Source organism: Falco cherrug, chromosome 3 (assembly GCF_023634085.1).
Source record: "Falco cherrug isolate bFalChe1 chromosome 3, bFalChe1.pri, whole genome shotgun sequence".
In the NCBI taxonomy this organism is placed as follows: Eukaryota; Metazoa; Chordata; class Aves; order Falconiformes; family Falconidae; genus Falco; species Falco cherrug.
Window position 1 is genome coordinate 70996480 of NC_073699.1, and position 13697 is coordinate 71010176.

The following is a 13697-nucleotide window of genomic DNA, read 5'->3' on the forward strand; positions in this document are numbered from 1 at the left end:
TTTCCACTTGCAATCACACTGCTGTAGAAGCATTATAATAATATTCTGAATTATTACAATATGGAAGGCAAAGATAGAACTGGGAAGATGGCTGACTTGACAGTCTTCAGAAAAATTGTCACTTTACCGTGTATAGGTTTAGTAAGATTTTATATGTGCGTTGGTGTGGGGTTTTTTTTTCCTCTTTCTTTTTAGGAGATTCAGTCAGTTTAAAAGTAAAAAAAAAAAATCCCACCAACAAACAACTAAACACAAACCCAACCAAACTAGAGAATGTCAGATTGTCATTAGAGACACAGATGTCCCAGGTATGAATGTTGTGTTTTTTTTAAAGGTAGGCAACACAATAGTTTCACCACTTCATGATCATGACTGAAATTCAGCTTTAGACATCACATGAGTGTTGGTTAGTGTGAACTGTGAAAAAACAAAAGACAAATCCAGAAGCAAAATAAAAAGTTTTAATAAAAGGTGATGAGGTACAGAGTTCACTCTATGGCTTTTAAATCATTAAGGTTTTATGTATCTGTTTGAATCGGCATAGCAAACAAACTTGTTTTGTTATCATGTTTCATTCATGGTACTTCCAAATGTCTGTGCAAATTTCAACAACAGTAAGATTATGAGATGGGATTTACTGCTATGCAGGTTGGGAGAATTCCTACTGAAATACACTGGCCCTTAAGCACTGGTCCTTAGCAGTGTTTGGAGGACCTGTAGCTAGAGTGCTTTTGCTCTTGAGTTTTTTTGGGGTATTTTTGTCTGCTATACAATGTCTGTCTTTGTGTTTTGTTGTCATTCCTGGTCAGGCTTTAGTCTCCTTTGCACTAGTTGCCGCTTTTTTCTGAAGTGGCATATGAACAAGATTTCTTTAAAAGTCAAGTTAGCATTTTTTCTGAATCACAGGGTTTGGGTTTTTTACTATCATTATAAAAAAATTCTGCTCCCTAGGATTAGGTGTTCTGATTCATAAATGGCTGGCTTTTAGTCTGCTTCTTGCTTCTCTGAGTCTTTTCCAGAAGCCCTCTGTTGCAACCTAATTCTCTCTTGGATGTTTCTGGTATTTTTGCTTACTATTTATGTATGACAAGTAGCTGGTAGTGGATCCCATTGTGATGTACAGCTTATAACTGAATAACTATCTGTTCCATGTTTGTGTTCTTTAACTCTGTTCTGTTTTTCTGTGGCAGTCCACTGATGTCTGTGAGCAGATACTGCGAGTGGTGAGTAGGTCCAGTCGGTTGGAAGAACTGGTGCTAGAGAATGCTGGGCTTAGAACGTAAGTAATTCCTTTGAAACGTCTTTGAAATGTCGCATTAGTTACTGCTTACTCCCAGTAAAAGGGAAGCGTGTTAGTCAGAATTAGCATTAAAAAAGCTTGTGCTCGATGTTTACCTTGTTCTGAGGAGCCTGTAGTCACAAGCTTTTAATCAGGTTTTCCAGAGGTTCCTTATGTCCAAGAAATCCCTTTAAACTGATGGTTTTTTTTAAGATTCTGCCTGGAGATTTGGGTTAAGTGGAACAAAATGGATTGGATGAAAGCATAAACCCTAAGTCAGCACACACCATTCCTCTCCAGATATGATTGCCAATAGAAGTATGGGCACCTTTTTATCATTTAAAAAACAGTGTTTGAGGTTTTAAGAAAGCGTATTATTCCATATTGCGTAAGAGATTATTGTTTCTTTACCAAGCAAGCTCTTTTTATCTTACTGTGGACTTCTACATTAGCAACTTTTTAAAAGAAGCTAAAAGTAGATAGTTAAGTTTAATGCCTTGCCATAGCCTTAAAAAAAAGGTACATAAAGGTAAGCCATGCAATTTAATCCTTGCATATATTTTAAATATGGTAAGTTGTAGTTACTAGGCATTTGGGGTTTTTTTCCTTCACAGGAAACAGGAGCAAAGTTCCAGTGACAAACTAGCCCAGTTGGAAGTATTTGTAGCTTGCGTTAGTGTCAGAGACCATATAGGTAGGATAAACTCTAGCACTAATTTTTTTTGTTAATAAAAAAAAATAAGTAGAAAGGTGGGAGAAACAACACTATACTGAATTACAAATAAAGAAGGGAAATGAGCACAGCAAAAATATTTGGTGTGCGTTATATTGTCTCCACTTCCATTGTTTGGGTCGTCTTCTTTTTAAAATGGGTTTTGCATTGGAATACCTTTAAAAGAAGATACCCTAATTGACAGAGGAAACTTGAGGTCAGTTTGAAATTACAGCTAAACTTTCTGATCCCTAGTGCACTGCCTTTAATAGCTGTCAGTGAGACATAAGCCCCTGATTGTAATCGCGTTTTTCTTGCCATATGCACCATGAAACCCAGTGATAATAATTAACATTAAAAGATACATTGACTGCCTTTGCACATCGCTCACCTTAATTTATCACATTTGGATTAACTTGGTTCAGTTTTAATGGGACTTGACAGATAATCAACCTGTGAATTTGGTTTTCATGTCTCCATCTACATGCACAGTGTTTGGCATTTTGCCTTGGTGTATATCTGCTCCCATCAGCGTTGTCTGTTTTTGTCAAGGATGCATTTGTCTGTTTTGCCATTTATCATATCTGCTTGCTAGGAGGAAATCCTGTTGTTACTGGGTATCTTCCTTCACGTAGCTTACCAGTCATTTTTAATGAGCAGTGACAGAATGCCAAACCAGGGTTAAGAAAGAGCTACCAAGAGCAGTGCTTTGAGAAATAACCTGAGAGCTGCCAGAGCATTTTTCTTCCTGCAGCAGAGTCAGTTTAAGATGTTTCCATTCTTTCCTACCTCCAGCCACTCATTTCTGTGATTTGGTTTGGGCCATGGACCCATAAACACTTGTCATCCTCCCAGCTGATGAGACAGCAAGCTATTGTGCAGTAGCAGTCATAAAGACCCAGGACTAGGGAAGTGTGGACTTGCTGTTGGGGAAAACAGGATGTCAGGTGAAACTCCCTGTCTGATCAGATTTCTGCCTGTTTAGATGTTCCTGAAAATTTTATTCCCGTTGCTATTTCTTTAACAGACATAAGGGGTTCAGTCCAGATTACGTTGGACGGCTTTGGTGCATATAGCAAACATTAACGTTTTGGTGAGGTGATACCCAGATTTCAGGGAAAGGAGAATCATTCAGGACAGCAGGTGTCTTAGAGGAATGGGACAATATGTGATAACCAGAATATTCATTTCCATGAAACTGCAAGGCAGGCTCTTCAGTCTGCAAAGGCCTGTTTGTAGGAGCTGGTGAAAATTACCTATTTGTTGAGCTTGCGTAGCCTCTGGAAGCTGGCAGGCAGAATTTCCTTACCACCTTCCACACCATCTTCTGCAGCCTTGTTCCAAAGGGAGCGGCCAGCTATGACAGGGGGAACAGCAAAGGTGCCTGCTGCTGGTTCCTGAAGGGCCTTTTGACAGTGGTGATACATTTCATCTCTGCTGCATCTGCATCTCATCAACCACCTCTGCTGGTTGAGCTCTGAATGTTCTTAGATCTAACAGTGTTGGTCCCATACACATCTTTTTTTTTTTTTTTTTTTTTTTTTTTTTTTTTTTTTTTTCTGTTACAGGGTTTTTATCTAGACAGTTCTTTTGGAATTGTTTGTCTCAAATTTCCAGATCTGTGGTATTCTTACCCTTGGTGAAATATCCTTACTCTGCCATACATATAGTTAAATTGAGTCTTTTTTGGGCTTTACCTCCAAGCTTGAATGTCCTCAATTCAGACAAGCATAGCTGTGCAATGTATACATAGTGAGTTTGATGCTTTATGGAAAATGTCAGACTTGCATTGCATGCTCTGTTCATGAAGTGTGCAGCCACAAATAGTAGTGAATTTTAGGACTTGAAACAAAAAGCGGGCAAAGGAGGGGAAGTGATGTTGCCCAGTGAGCAGAGCCCTGGTTCCTCCATTTATGGCAGAGGCTGCACATGGTTAGGGAAGCCTAAGGCAGAGCTGCAACATGGTTGGGAAGTACCCAACATGAGTAGGGAAGTTGTATTAGTTTTTTCCATGACATGACTCTTGGACCTCATGTGCCCTACATAAGTAATCCAGTGCTTTCTGGTGGCAGTCAATTTACTGTGCCTTTGCTAGGTAGTTCAGACACACCCCAGTTGTCCAAAAAGGTCTGGTAATCCTGCCTGTATTGGTGGTGGAAGCTGAGCAGAGCTTGTAAACAAGCTTGGAGGTGTAGGCAGAATACGGTAATTACAAGAATCTGTTAGGGATAAAGGAGGAGGAGGAAACTTCTCATGAAGAAAGGGGTTTGTTTGGTTTTTTTGACTCGAACCTTCATTTTTCTTGGCTGGACATAAGAAGCTTGAGTCAGTTGCCTAAGCACAGGCATCTAGTACCATTTGCAATGCTGGAGGGTATCCACAGAGTGTTGGCAAATGTAACTGAGGATCTACAGGAGATATGTAGTCTTCTGCAGCAGCAGCTGGTAGCAAAGCAGGATACCCTGAGGCCTGTCAGGTGGCAGAGATTCAAGCCCAGAATTTCTTTTTGTTGAGTGTTTGTATTCATATGCTGCTTGTATTTTTAGGAAAAGAATACGCTTTTCCTAAAGGCAGCCCATCATCATGAGTTTGCAGTGCTGGCACCTGTTCTAGCCCCAGGAGTCTGTTTAAGGGCACAGGGTTTCAAAGGGAAACTAAACTTCCCTGGAACATCTCTGTACTCAAGTACACCTTGTAACAACAGATAACTAAAAGCTATTGAGGCTATTGCTGTCCAGTTGCCACTCTTTTCCAGATAGTGGAAGAGGATGCTATCTCCACTGCAGTTCTCAGCACTCAGACTGATCTATAGTTTCACGGTACACAGGATCTGTCCTGAGGAAAGAGGACAGTGTTAATTATCACTCTTCTAGCAATGTAGCTGGTAGTTCTCCACCACTGGGCTACAGGAGGTAAGATGATGTACTTTAGGGCAGAGATAGAAGGAAGCTCAAGGCATATTTTTTGTTTCTACCTCAGTGTCTAACTTAGGTGAAGTAAGAGCATTGAAATTATAGTCTCAGTTTTAACAAAAGCACACAGTACAGCTAGTCTCTTAATATGTGAAAGCTTCCCAATAAGTACAAGGGCAGATTTGAGGAGAGCTGGTAAAAGCCGGTAGCCTTCTGACTTAATGTGAGGAACATGTCTCCATCAGTCTGACAGTGTGATTGTGTAGGAAAACCCAAGACAGCTTTGATTTAGTGCTGTGGGTGGTGGTAATCCAGCTGCAGCAAAATGAGACAGGTTTGCATTCCCTTGCCTTTCAAGTGGATTTGGAACAGAGGTAGGTGATGCTACTACAGCTACCTCCCATGCTTGGTTAAAGTTAATTCAAAGCTATCTGTGCTACCTGGTGCAGCTGTTGTGAGCGTTGTAGAACTGATACACCATCGTCTCTCTTGAGACCTGTTGGCTAGGTCTGTGGTCAGCAGATATGTACTTTGATGCTTCCTATTAAAGAAGCAAGAAAAGACCAGTTCATCAGTGTGCTGCTGTTCTCTGAGAGCGCTATTCCTGCTGTCTTACAAGGTCAGAAATAGTCCTGGTTTGTTGACCTTCTGGATATACATACTGCAAAGCCCATCTGTTTCAGTGACTGTTGGTAGAGAGCTGCTGCAAGTGTGGGGGTTGGCTTGCGAGTGAAAGAGGTGGTGGTATGCAAGTTGATGCATATATCCTACTCATGCATGGCATGGAGGAAGTGGAAGATGTGGTCAAGTTTTCACTTATTTGTGGAACTCTAATTTCACATCTTCAGACCTGTATCAAAAGGAGTCTGAGCTTTGACTGAGTGCCTTTCAGTCTCTTGGGTCACAGAATAAATAAATAATATAATAAATATTTTCATATAAATTTTCATATTATAGATATATATATAAAATAAATAATTAAATTAATAAAATAACCTGCTTTGAAAGATAGTAAATTAGCCAGATAAGCTTTGTTTAGAGCTGTGAAGAATCAGCTACTGCTCTGCAGTAGGATAGACAACTTCTGACTGGTAATCCCCTTGATGCTTTTAAGCCTCAAATGTGCTGTTGATAGAGGAAATAACAGGATTTTTTTCTCCCTCTCTCTTCTTTTCTTCCAGAGATTTTGCACAGAAACTAGCCAGTGCCCTAGCCCATAATCCCAGCTCAGGACTCCATACGATCAACCTTGCTAGCAATCCACTTGAAGACAGAGGTACTGTAACATTTATATTTTCCTCTTTCTACACATGTGATGGGAGGATTACTGCTGCTTCATTCAGCTTTGCCTGAACAATAGGTTATTGTTCTGTGTGTAATGCTATTGTAAATACCTGTTGCTCACAAATTACTGAGAATTGCTATTCTTTTTTGGTTTATATGTATCCATTAGCTTGTTGAGAAATATTTAAATGTCTTAAACCAGGCATGGATTTCATTTACATTTCATTACATTTTCATACAGGTTTCTTTTAGAGGAAGGTAGAACACAGTGACTATTTAGGACTAGTGGGTAAATAGAATGGTGTGCATTTTTAAAGGCAGTGTAATCAGTTGAAAGATGAAGCATGAGGGAGCTTTTAGATTTTCCTGATGGCTTTGTGTTTTTATTTCAGTCATAATTCTATATTTATATTCAGTATTGAAACGATTCCTTTTTTCAGCTTTGTGCTAGTCCATTGTGTTGCCAGCACTTGGCGATGTTCAGTAGTACTGGCATAACTGGCATCCTTTATGGAGCAAAGTGCTGTTGACTCCACAAGATGGAAAATCAAGCTGAACAGCTCAGCTTTTCTCAGGCTAGGCACCGCTAGGCATAATTTCAGTACATATCAAGTCATTCCCCTCCCTTGTCTACTCTCTTTTCACCCAAGAGGCATTTATTTTTAAAATAAGGTTACATTCTTTCAGTCTGGAGTTGACCCTTCGGCGCTGCCCATGTGAGATTTCCATTTGCTCCACTTAATGCATTCCAGGCACACAGTGTTCTGGCATCAGACTATCTTGTGCTTCTGTGTGGCCAGAAGAAAAATAAGAATTTTATACAGTGAACCTTTGCTTGTATTATTTGCTTTGTTTTGGGGAAATTTTCCAGTATCTTTGCTGTCATGTTTCAAAATGGAAACACTGTTCGTTTTGTTTACAGCCTAACTGACTCAGAATGGTGTTAAGTCAGAGTTTTGTAGGCGTCTCTCCTCAGCGAGGGGAAAAGAAGATGGGAAGGTGGTTTTTTTTTTTTCCTTTCCTCTTTTTCTATGTCTTTTCCTTTGGACTAGATACAAGTATGAAAATATTTTTGTTTTTCAGAGTAGTTTTTTATTTAAAATTGTTCACATGAATCGCTACAATTCTTCTGATTACCTCTTGCCTGCTGATTACTGCTTGCCATCCTTAAGAATCCACAGCACATGAAAGCTTAGGTTTTGCTGAAGAACAAGATACTACAATGTGCCGTAGGCCTAACTGCATTTTGCAAAAATTTCTGTTGTAAGCTGGAGAAAGGCTGTTACTTGGTGATTCTACTTTTGAAGAAGCATATTTAGATTGTGTTATACAAAAGGCTTTTTCAAAAGGAACTAATTTTTTCCCTGAAAGCAAAACAAATGACCAGATATTTGGTAGATACTCTAAAGTGCAGGGGATTTTTTTTTAATTGAAAAAAACCCTTGAACGTATCAATGTGGGCACTTTTTTTGCAACAAACCTATAGATTAGACCCATTCTGCAGTATCCACATACAAGATACAAATGAGATGCAGAAACTACAACTTGGAGAAATTAGTAGGACTTTTTCGTTATCTCGGTCTCTCCTGTCACACATGCAATTAAGATTTGACCTTTTCATTAGAGAATTAGAGAAGTTATAGGAGTATATGTGTCTTTTTCTTTTCTAAAAGAGAAATTAGCTATAATTGCAATGTGCAAATATTGCAGCTTTTCAGTTTAAGAAAGATTTACATGTCCTGTGATCTGATGTCCACTGAGTGCAAGGTAGATTTGACTTTATTAGAAGGGGCAGCAAGCATTTCACAAATAAAAGCTGGCATAATGGCGATTCATGTAAAACCATATGGATTTTGGAAAGTATCTCTTGAAATCACCTGCAGGAACTGGAAGTTCAACCAGGTTATTTTGCAGTCATAAGGGAAACAATATAGTTGTGTGAATTATGGGGAAAACCATATCATTGTGCCTTGTTTGACCAAAACCCCACCCTAAGCTATTTTATATTATTGCGTACCAATAAGTAAAGATGTATTATTACATTAATGCAACTGTGTATTCCAATAACATGGGAAGTGTACTTAGTTTAACTAAGGCATAGGACCTGACTTCAGTTCAAATACAAAGCAGTGTTCATATGAAATGAATTACACTGAGACCAGCCTCTTATTTTGTGATTGGCTTTGCTTTATAGTACTGTCAGTATTTGTGAGGCTATACCTGGAAAGTTTATTGTCAATCTTGGATTTAAAATCTAGCTATGCTAAAGCGATGGGAGCTTTGCTTTTGGCTCTAATAGGATCAGAATTTAATCTCCTATTTTGTTAAAAATAATGCAAAACAAACATACTGAAGCCTAGAAATATGCAAATTTGGAGCTGTGTGCCTGGATGCAGTTAACACTACTTCTGCCATTAGAGCTCTCACCCCTGTTATGAGGTTAGCAAAAATGGGTGGCTTAAAGAGTGCTCAAGAGCCAGAGTGACCAGAAGCACTTTTTCTTGTCTGCACCTGATTCCTGTATCTTATAATTGGGTGCATCCTTAACCCCTAGTGCTGCTAGAATGTGAAAATTATTCAGCTTGGCTAGAGTGATAAGTGGTCTGCAGATTATTAGCTAAATACAAAGATGGAGAGGTAAAATTATTTGTTGCACATCTTACTTAAAATGCTTCACAACAAAAATTACATTTGTGATATCCTTAATGATTCTGATTGTAGTTCTTTTTTACCTCTTGCCAGCATAACTCTACTTTGATTTTAAAAGTATATATTGTGACTAAATCAGCTTAACAAATGTGGACAATCAGCTGCAGAATATAAATTCTGAGGCCAGCTTAAGATAGATTGAGCGTCCTTCAGAGGAGCTAAAAAGATATTTATTTTTTTAAAATAGTAGAGCTATGAGAGAAAATCCTATTAATATGACTTGCTTCATTCTTGCTGAAAGTTCGTTAGACACCCAGTTACCATTGTGCTTTAGAATAAATGATGCCAAGGCATCATGGGTCTAATATTTTGGCAATATAAATAAAATACAGTATGTTGTTTTGAGCTGTGTGGACATTGCAGCTATCACCAGCATACACAGCATGCTTTTAAGAGACCATTTAAAAAACCCTTACAATATCCGCAAGGCAGCTGCTCTTTCATTATCAGTGATAGGTAAAATGTGATAAAAGCAGAGTAAACATATAAATATATGTGATAAAAAATATGTGATAAAAAACAGAGAAACATGTGACATACTAGTGGACTGTTTCATGTCTGCATATGTGGAGAGGGGTATCAGCTTTTTCATTTACTGTGTTTTGAATCAAGTAAAAGGCTTTACCTGCTTTCTCTTTGCCCTTTTCTCTGTGAGTAGGTTGCTGTAGAGGAGTATATTTCACACCTCAGGTTAAGCCTGGAGTCTCTGTGTTGATTTATTCCTCTAATAAATATTTAATGGATTGGTTCCATTGTTATTTAGGATGTGCCCTCTTAAACTTAAATCTTTTGCTTAAATGGGTGGATTAAATTTATGGAGTGTGGAACTTGGATACACTGAGAAAGGGCTTTAATGAAAAGTGTGGGTTTGGATTTTTTTCCTTTTTTTTTTCTTTTCTTCCCTTTTCCCGCTGAGGTAGTCCAGTCTGTGTCAGCATTTGAATAGATTTTTACTGTTTGGGATCACGATCACAAGTGGTTGTAGCATTTCCAAGCCTGTGTCCTCGCTGGTAGCTGTAGGTGGCCATTATGACTCAGTTGATGTTTCAGGTTGTTAGGGCTTACCCCAGAATAAGAGGGCAGTGTTAGCCAGTGTGGGTTTGTTTCTTGCCTTGACAGCCCTTTCTTTAAAAAAAGAAAAATAGTTTGAAGTTTTACAGGAAGTACCATGGTTGAGTTTTATTTTCTGGTTGGTTTTATATTGCTCAGGTTTTTTTGGCTAAACCACAGACCTTCCAGATTTCCCAAGTGCTATTTGACATACGTAATACCTTCTCTTTGGCACCTTCTCAAAAGTATGTGTGTATTATATAGCTTTTAAAGTAATTAAGGTGACTCACGGATAGTTAACAGCAAAATTCCCTGTCTGTTCAGTGGTTAGCAAAGGAGGGGTCTTGTATGGTCATAAAAAGACACAGTCATTTTGGGCCACACTCACAGTGAGTGTAGTTCCTCCTGTAGTTCCACCAGCGCAGTTTGCCCCTGATGTGATTGCTGGGAAAACCTGAGATCACACCATTGACCTGAAAATGGGCATTTTCTCTTTGCTCCCCCAATAGGTGTGTCGTCTTTGAGCATCCAGTTTGCCAAACTTCCAAAGGGACTGAAACACTTAAATTTATCTAAAACTTCCTTGTCACCTAAAGGTATGTTTTATAAGTATGCGCCTTTTTCTGTTCTAAAAGTTTCAGGCTTCTATCCTATAATACCTTTTCTTACCAGATTATAAAGTAAGTAATTCTGTAAATTATTTTCATGTGTTTTCTCAACAGTGCAGCTGCTTTTTTGCAGTCCTGCGTTGCTAAACTGTGGGCTGGATTTTGTCGCCTTCAGTTCTTTCAAAAAGTTTTACTTGCTTCTGTAAACTTTGGGCTTGAACCTGTATTGTAAAGAAACATAAATTTAGAATTGGCATATATGATATGTTTCATATGTGCTTCACAAAGATGTCTGAAACAAAAACGTGTAGGAAATTTTCCAAATTTTTGCATGAAATTATTATATGAAATCAGGTGTTGTGACAAAGGCTGTTAAGTGATTTGCTCAGAGTAAAGACTGCTTTATTTTATAATGTATAAATTTCCAATTTGATATTGTAATTGAAATCTATGTATATTTTAACAGTAATAACACTACTGAAACAAGTCAGAAGCTTTCAGGATTTTTTTTTTTGCATTGCTATTTTACAAATAATAGATGCAGTCACCTCTTAAACAGACTGCACAAACCAAGGGTCTCTCATATAGAATGTGGGTATTAAAAATAGAAAAAATGTGCTGACATTATTGCAGCTTTTTCACAGATCTTGATGACCTGGAAAAGATGAGCGAGTTATGATCTATGAAGGACATCAGTTGATAACAGATAGGAGCCATGCTCTTTTAGTCTTTAATATTGCTCTGTGAAGTGCATATTCTGTGTTCTCCTAAGTTTTAAGGGTTGACCTGGGGGAATGTGGGTGGGGAGAAGGGTTTTTGTTTGGTTCGTTTTTATGAGTGTCTGTAGCTCATGTTATGGTTAATTAAGCATTAAACCCTAAATTAAATTTTTCAGTCATGATTTTAATTTAAAAAGACTTTATTAAACTGTGGGGTTGTTTTTTTCCTACTGCTAACTCCAATTTTGGTGACAAGCAATTAAGAATCTTGATTCACCTTACATGTACTCTTGAAATTAGATGTTCATGAATTTGACAAATTCATGCAGTTCTGGTACATTCATTCATCCTGTGCTTTTCTTCATGCGATCTGAAGGATTTTAGCAAGTGCTTGTGATCATGGAGTCAAGAGAACACTCAAGCTACACTTCCATCTTCATAAAGAATAAATGCAAGCTAATGAAGTTCATCCACAAAACTCGTGTCATTAAAAATGAATTCTGAGGTTATGAAAGGAATTTGGAAGGTTTTTAACACTTTTTTTTTTAAGACTGTCTTTAAATAAAAGCTGAAAATATTCTCCAGTGTGTTTAACACTGACTTCATGTGAAGTCCAGGCTGCTTTGCAGTATCTGTTCTCCACAGTGTAACATGTCATCGTGAATATTGTCCCATGGCAGCTCCTCGGTATTACTTAAAGTACATGTACATCTTAAATTTGGAGTTCTTATAACCTTCTGCACCTGAAGAAACTCAGCTTCACCTCTTCGGTTGCTAGCAAACCCATCTATCTTAGTCAGTTTTTCTTTAATTTGGGATGACATTACTGAATTGGTTTTAACTTGGGAGGCCATTTTTGAACTTGTAATATTTTCTGTGGGGAAAGTCCAAAGGAGACCTTGGATCTTGGTTTCAATAGACTGCAAGGTGCATGGATTTTTTTTTCCCAGCCTTTTTTTTTTATTATTATTATTTTGAGCTTTTCAGTTTCAGAAATTCTGTACAATCCTGGGCTGGTTTTGACCTTACTTAACAAGAACTTTCTATTTGAGATAAGTTTCAAAGATTGAGAAGTGAAGTTCAGGTGGTTACTTCCCAGCTGATCTTTCTTCAAATTTTGTATCTCAAAGTTCTGAGAGCTATTAACATTCTGAGCCTCCCGAGACTAGTAAAAGAGCATAAAAGATTGTCTGCAAATGAGAGTGAGATTACTGTTAGAGTATAGCATGAGGTAAGTGAAGTTCAAACAGAAATTTATTGATTTGAAGATTCTGGTTAAATGGAAAATTCTAGTATACTCATTCAAAGACAGGGCTTGCTTTTCTGAGCCTGAGCCAAAGGCTAATTGAAAAATCCATCAGTCACATTGTTTGCCTTCACTGATGTGGCTGATTTAGAGCAGTTGGCTCTTTTTAACATGAAACAAGTAGCAATGTTATGGATTGTTTGATAGCTCTTCTTCTCCCTCAAACTCTGACACTTCTGAATTCCCAGACTTGGTTCATGATAGTATATGCTGAACTGTTGACAGTACAGTATATTAATTTCTACTTCTTGTTTACAAAAGGTGTTGAGAAGACACACTAAAGTGAACCCAGAGCTATAAGCTCTAGTGGTTAAATAGAACTTTTAGATCTTTCAAAGTTTCAAAAAGTGTCTGAATTTTACCTGTATAGATAAGGTGTGGTTTCAACAATGCAATGTTTAGATGGAAGTAAAATTACACCAAATGGAAAAGTTTTGAAACTTGGCAAAGATGTCGCTGTGCTTTTGGTTCTTTTCAGTATCAAAAGTCTCCTTAAACCAAGAGCAATACTGCTAACATGGGAGACTTTTAATATTCGGAAGCTTGGAGAACTAAATCACTGACATGGGGTATTTTGGTCTGCAGTGCCTTGCTAGCTGCTTCCTCCACATCCTCACTGGTAAATCCATTTTGTAACAGTTTTTAAGTGAAGAACGGATGTGTTCTATCCATTGAATGCCAGCCCATTTTCATGGTCAGTAGCTTTGAGAAATTGCCCAATATTGTGTACCACATCAAAACACCTGCCTATTTCACAACTTCAGCTGGGCACTTACAAAAAAACTACTGCATCTAGTAAAGGACACAGTAATGCTTGTGTGATGCTTATGTATGTGGTGCTTGAAAGGCCGTAATAGCTATCTACAATAAATTAAGAATTTGGTGGTAAGCTACAGAGCCCTTAGATGAAAGTTAGATTTGAAGGACTTGGAAGTAGCCATGCCCTAGTTTGTATTTGGAAAAGCTGAAGAATTTCAGAGGAAGAAAGCTCTGACTGTCTTGTACCCAATGTGAGCTTTTTAATTTTAATGTGAAAAAATAGTATTTGTTCTGATCAGGAACTGGGAGTCTATGCATCTCTTGATATTTTAATTAACTAACTTTTTCTGAAATTACAG

At 38.0% G+C, this 13697-nt stretch overlaps 1 protein-coding gene across 6 annotated transcripts in view; it reads left to right on the forward strand.

Annotated features, from left to right (window-relative positions):
- CARMIL1 (capping protein regulator and myosin 1 linker 1) overlaps positions 1-13697 on the forward strand; it is a 238805-nt gene that overhangs the window by 96765 nt on the left and 128343 nt on the right. For all 6 annotated transcript variants that reach the window (XM_055704622.1, XM_055704623.1, XM_055704624.1 and 3 more), the window contains 3 exons: positions 1191-1279; positions 6085-6179; positions 10456-10542. In XM_055704622.1, the coding sequence (XP_055560597.1) occupies positions 1191-1279; positions 6085-6179; positions 10456-10542 (271 nt within the window). The remainder of the gene's footprint in view (positions 1-1190; positions 1280-6084; positions 6180-10455; positions 10543-13697) is intronic.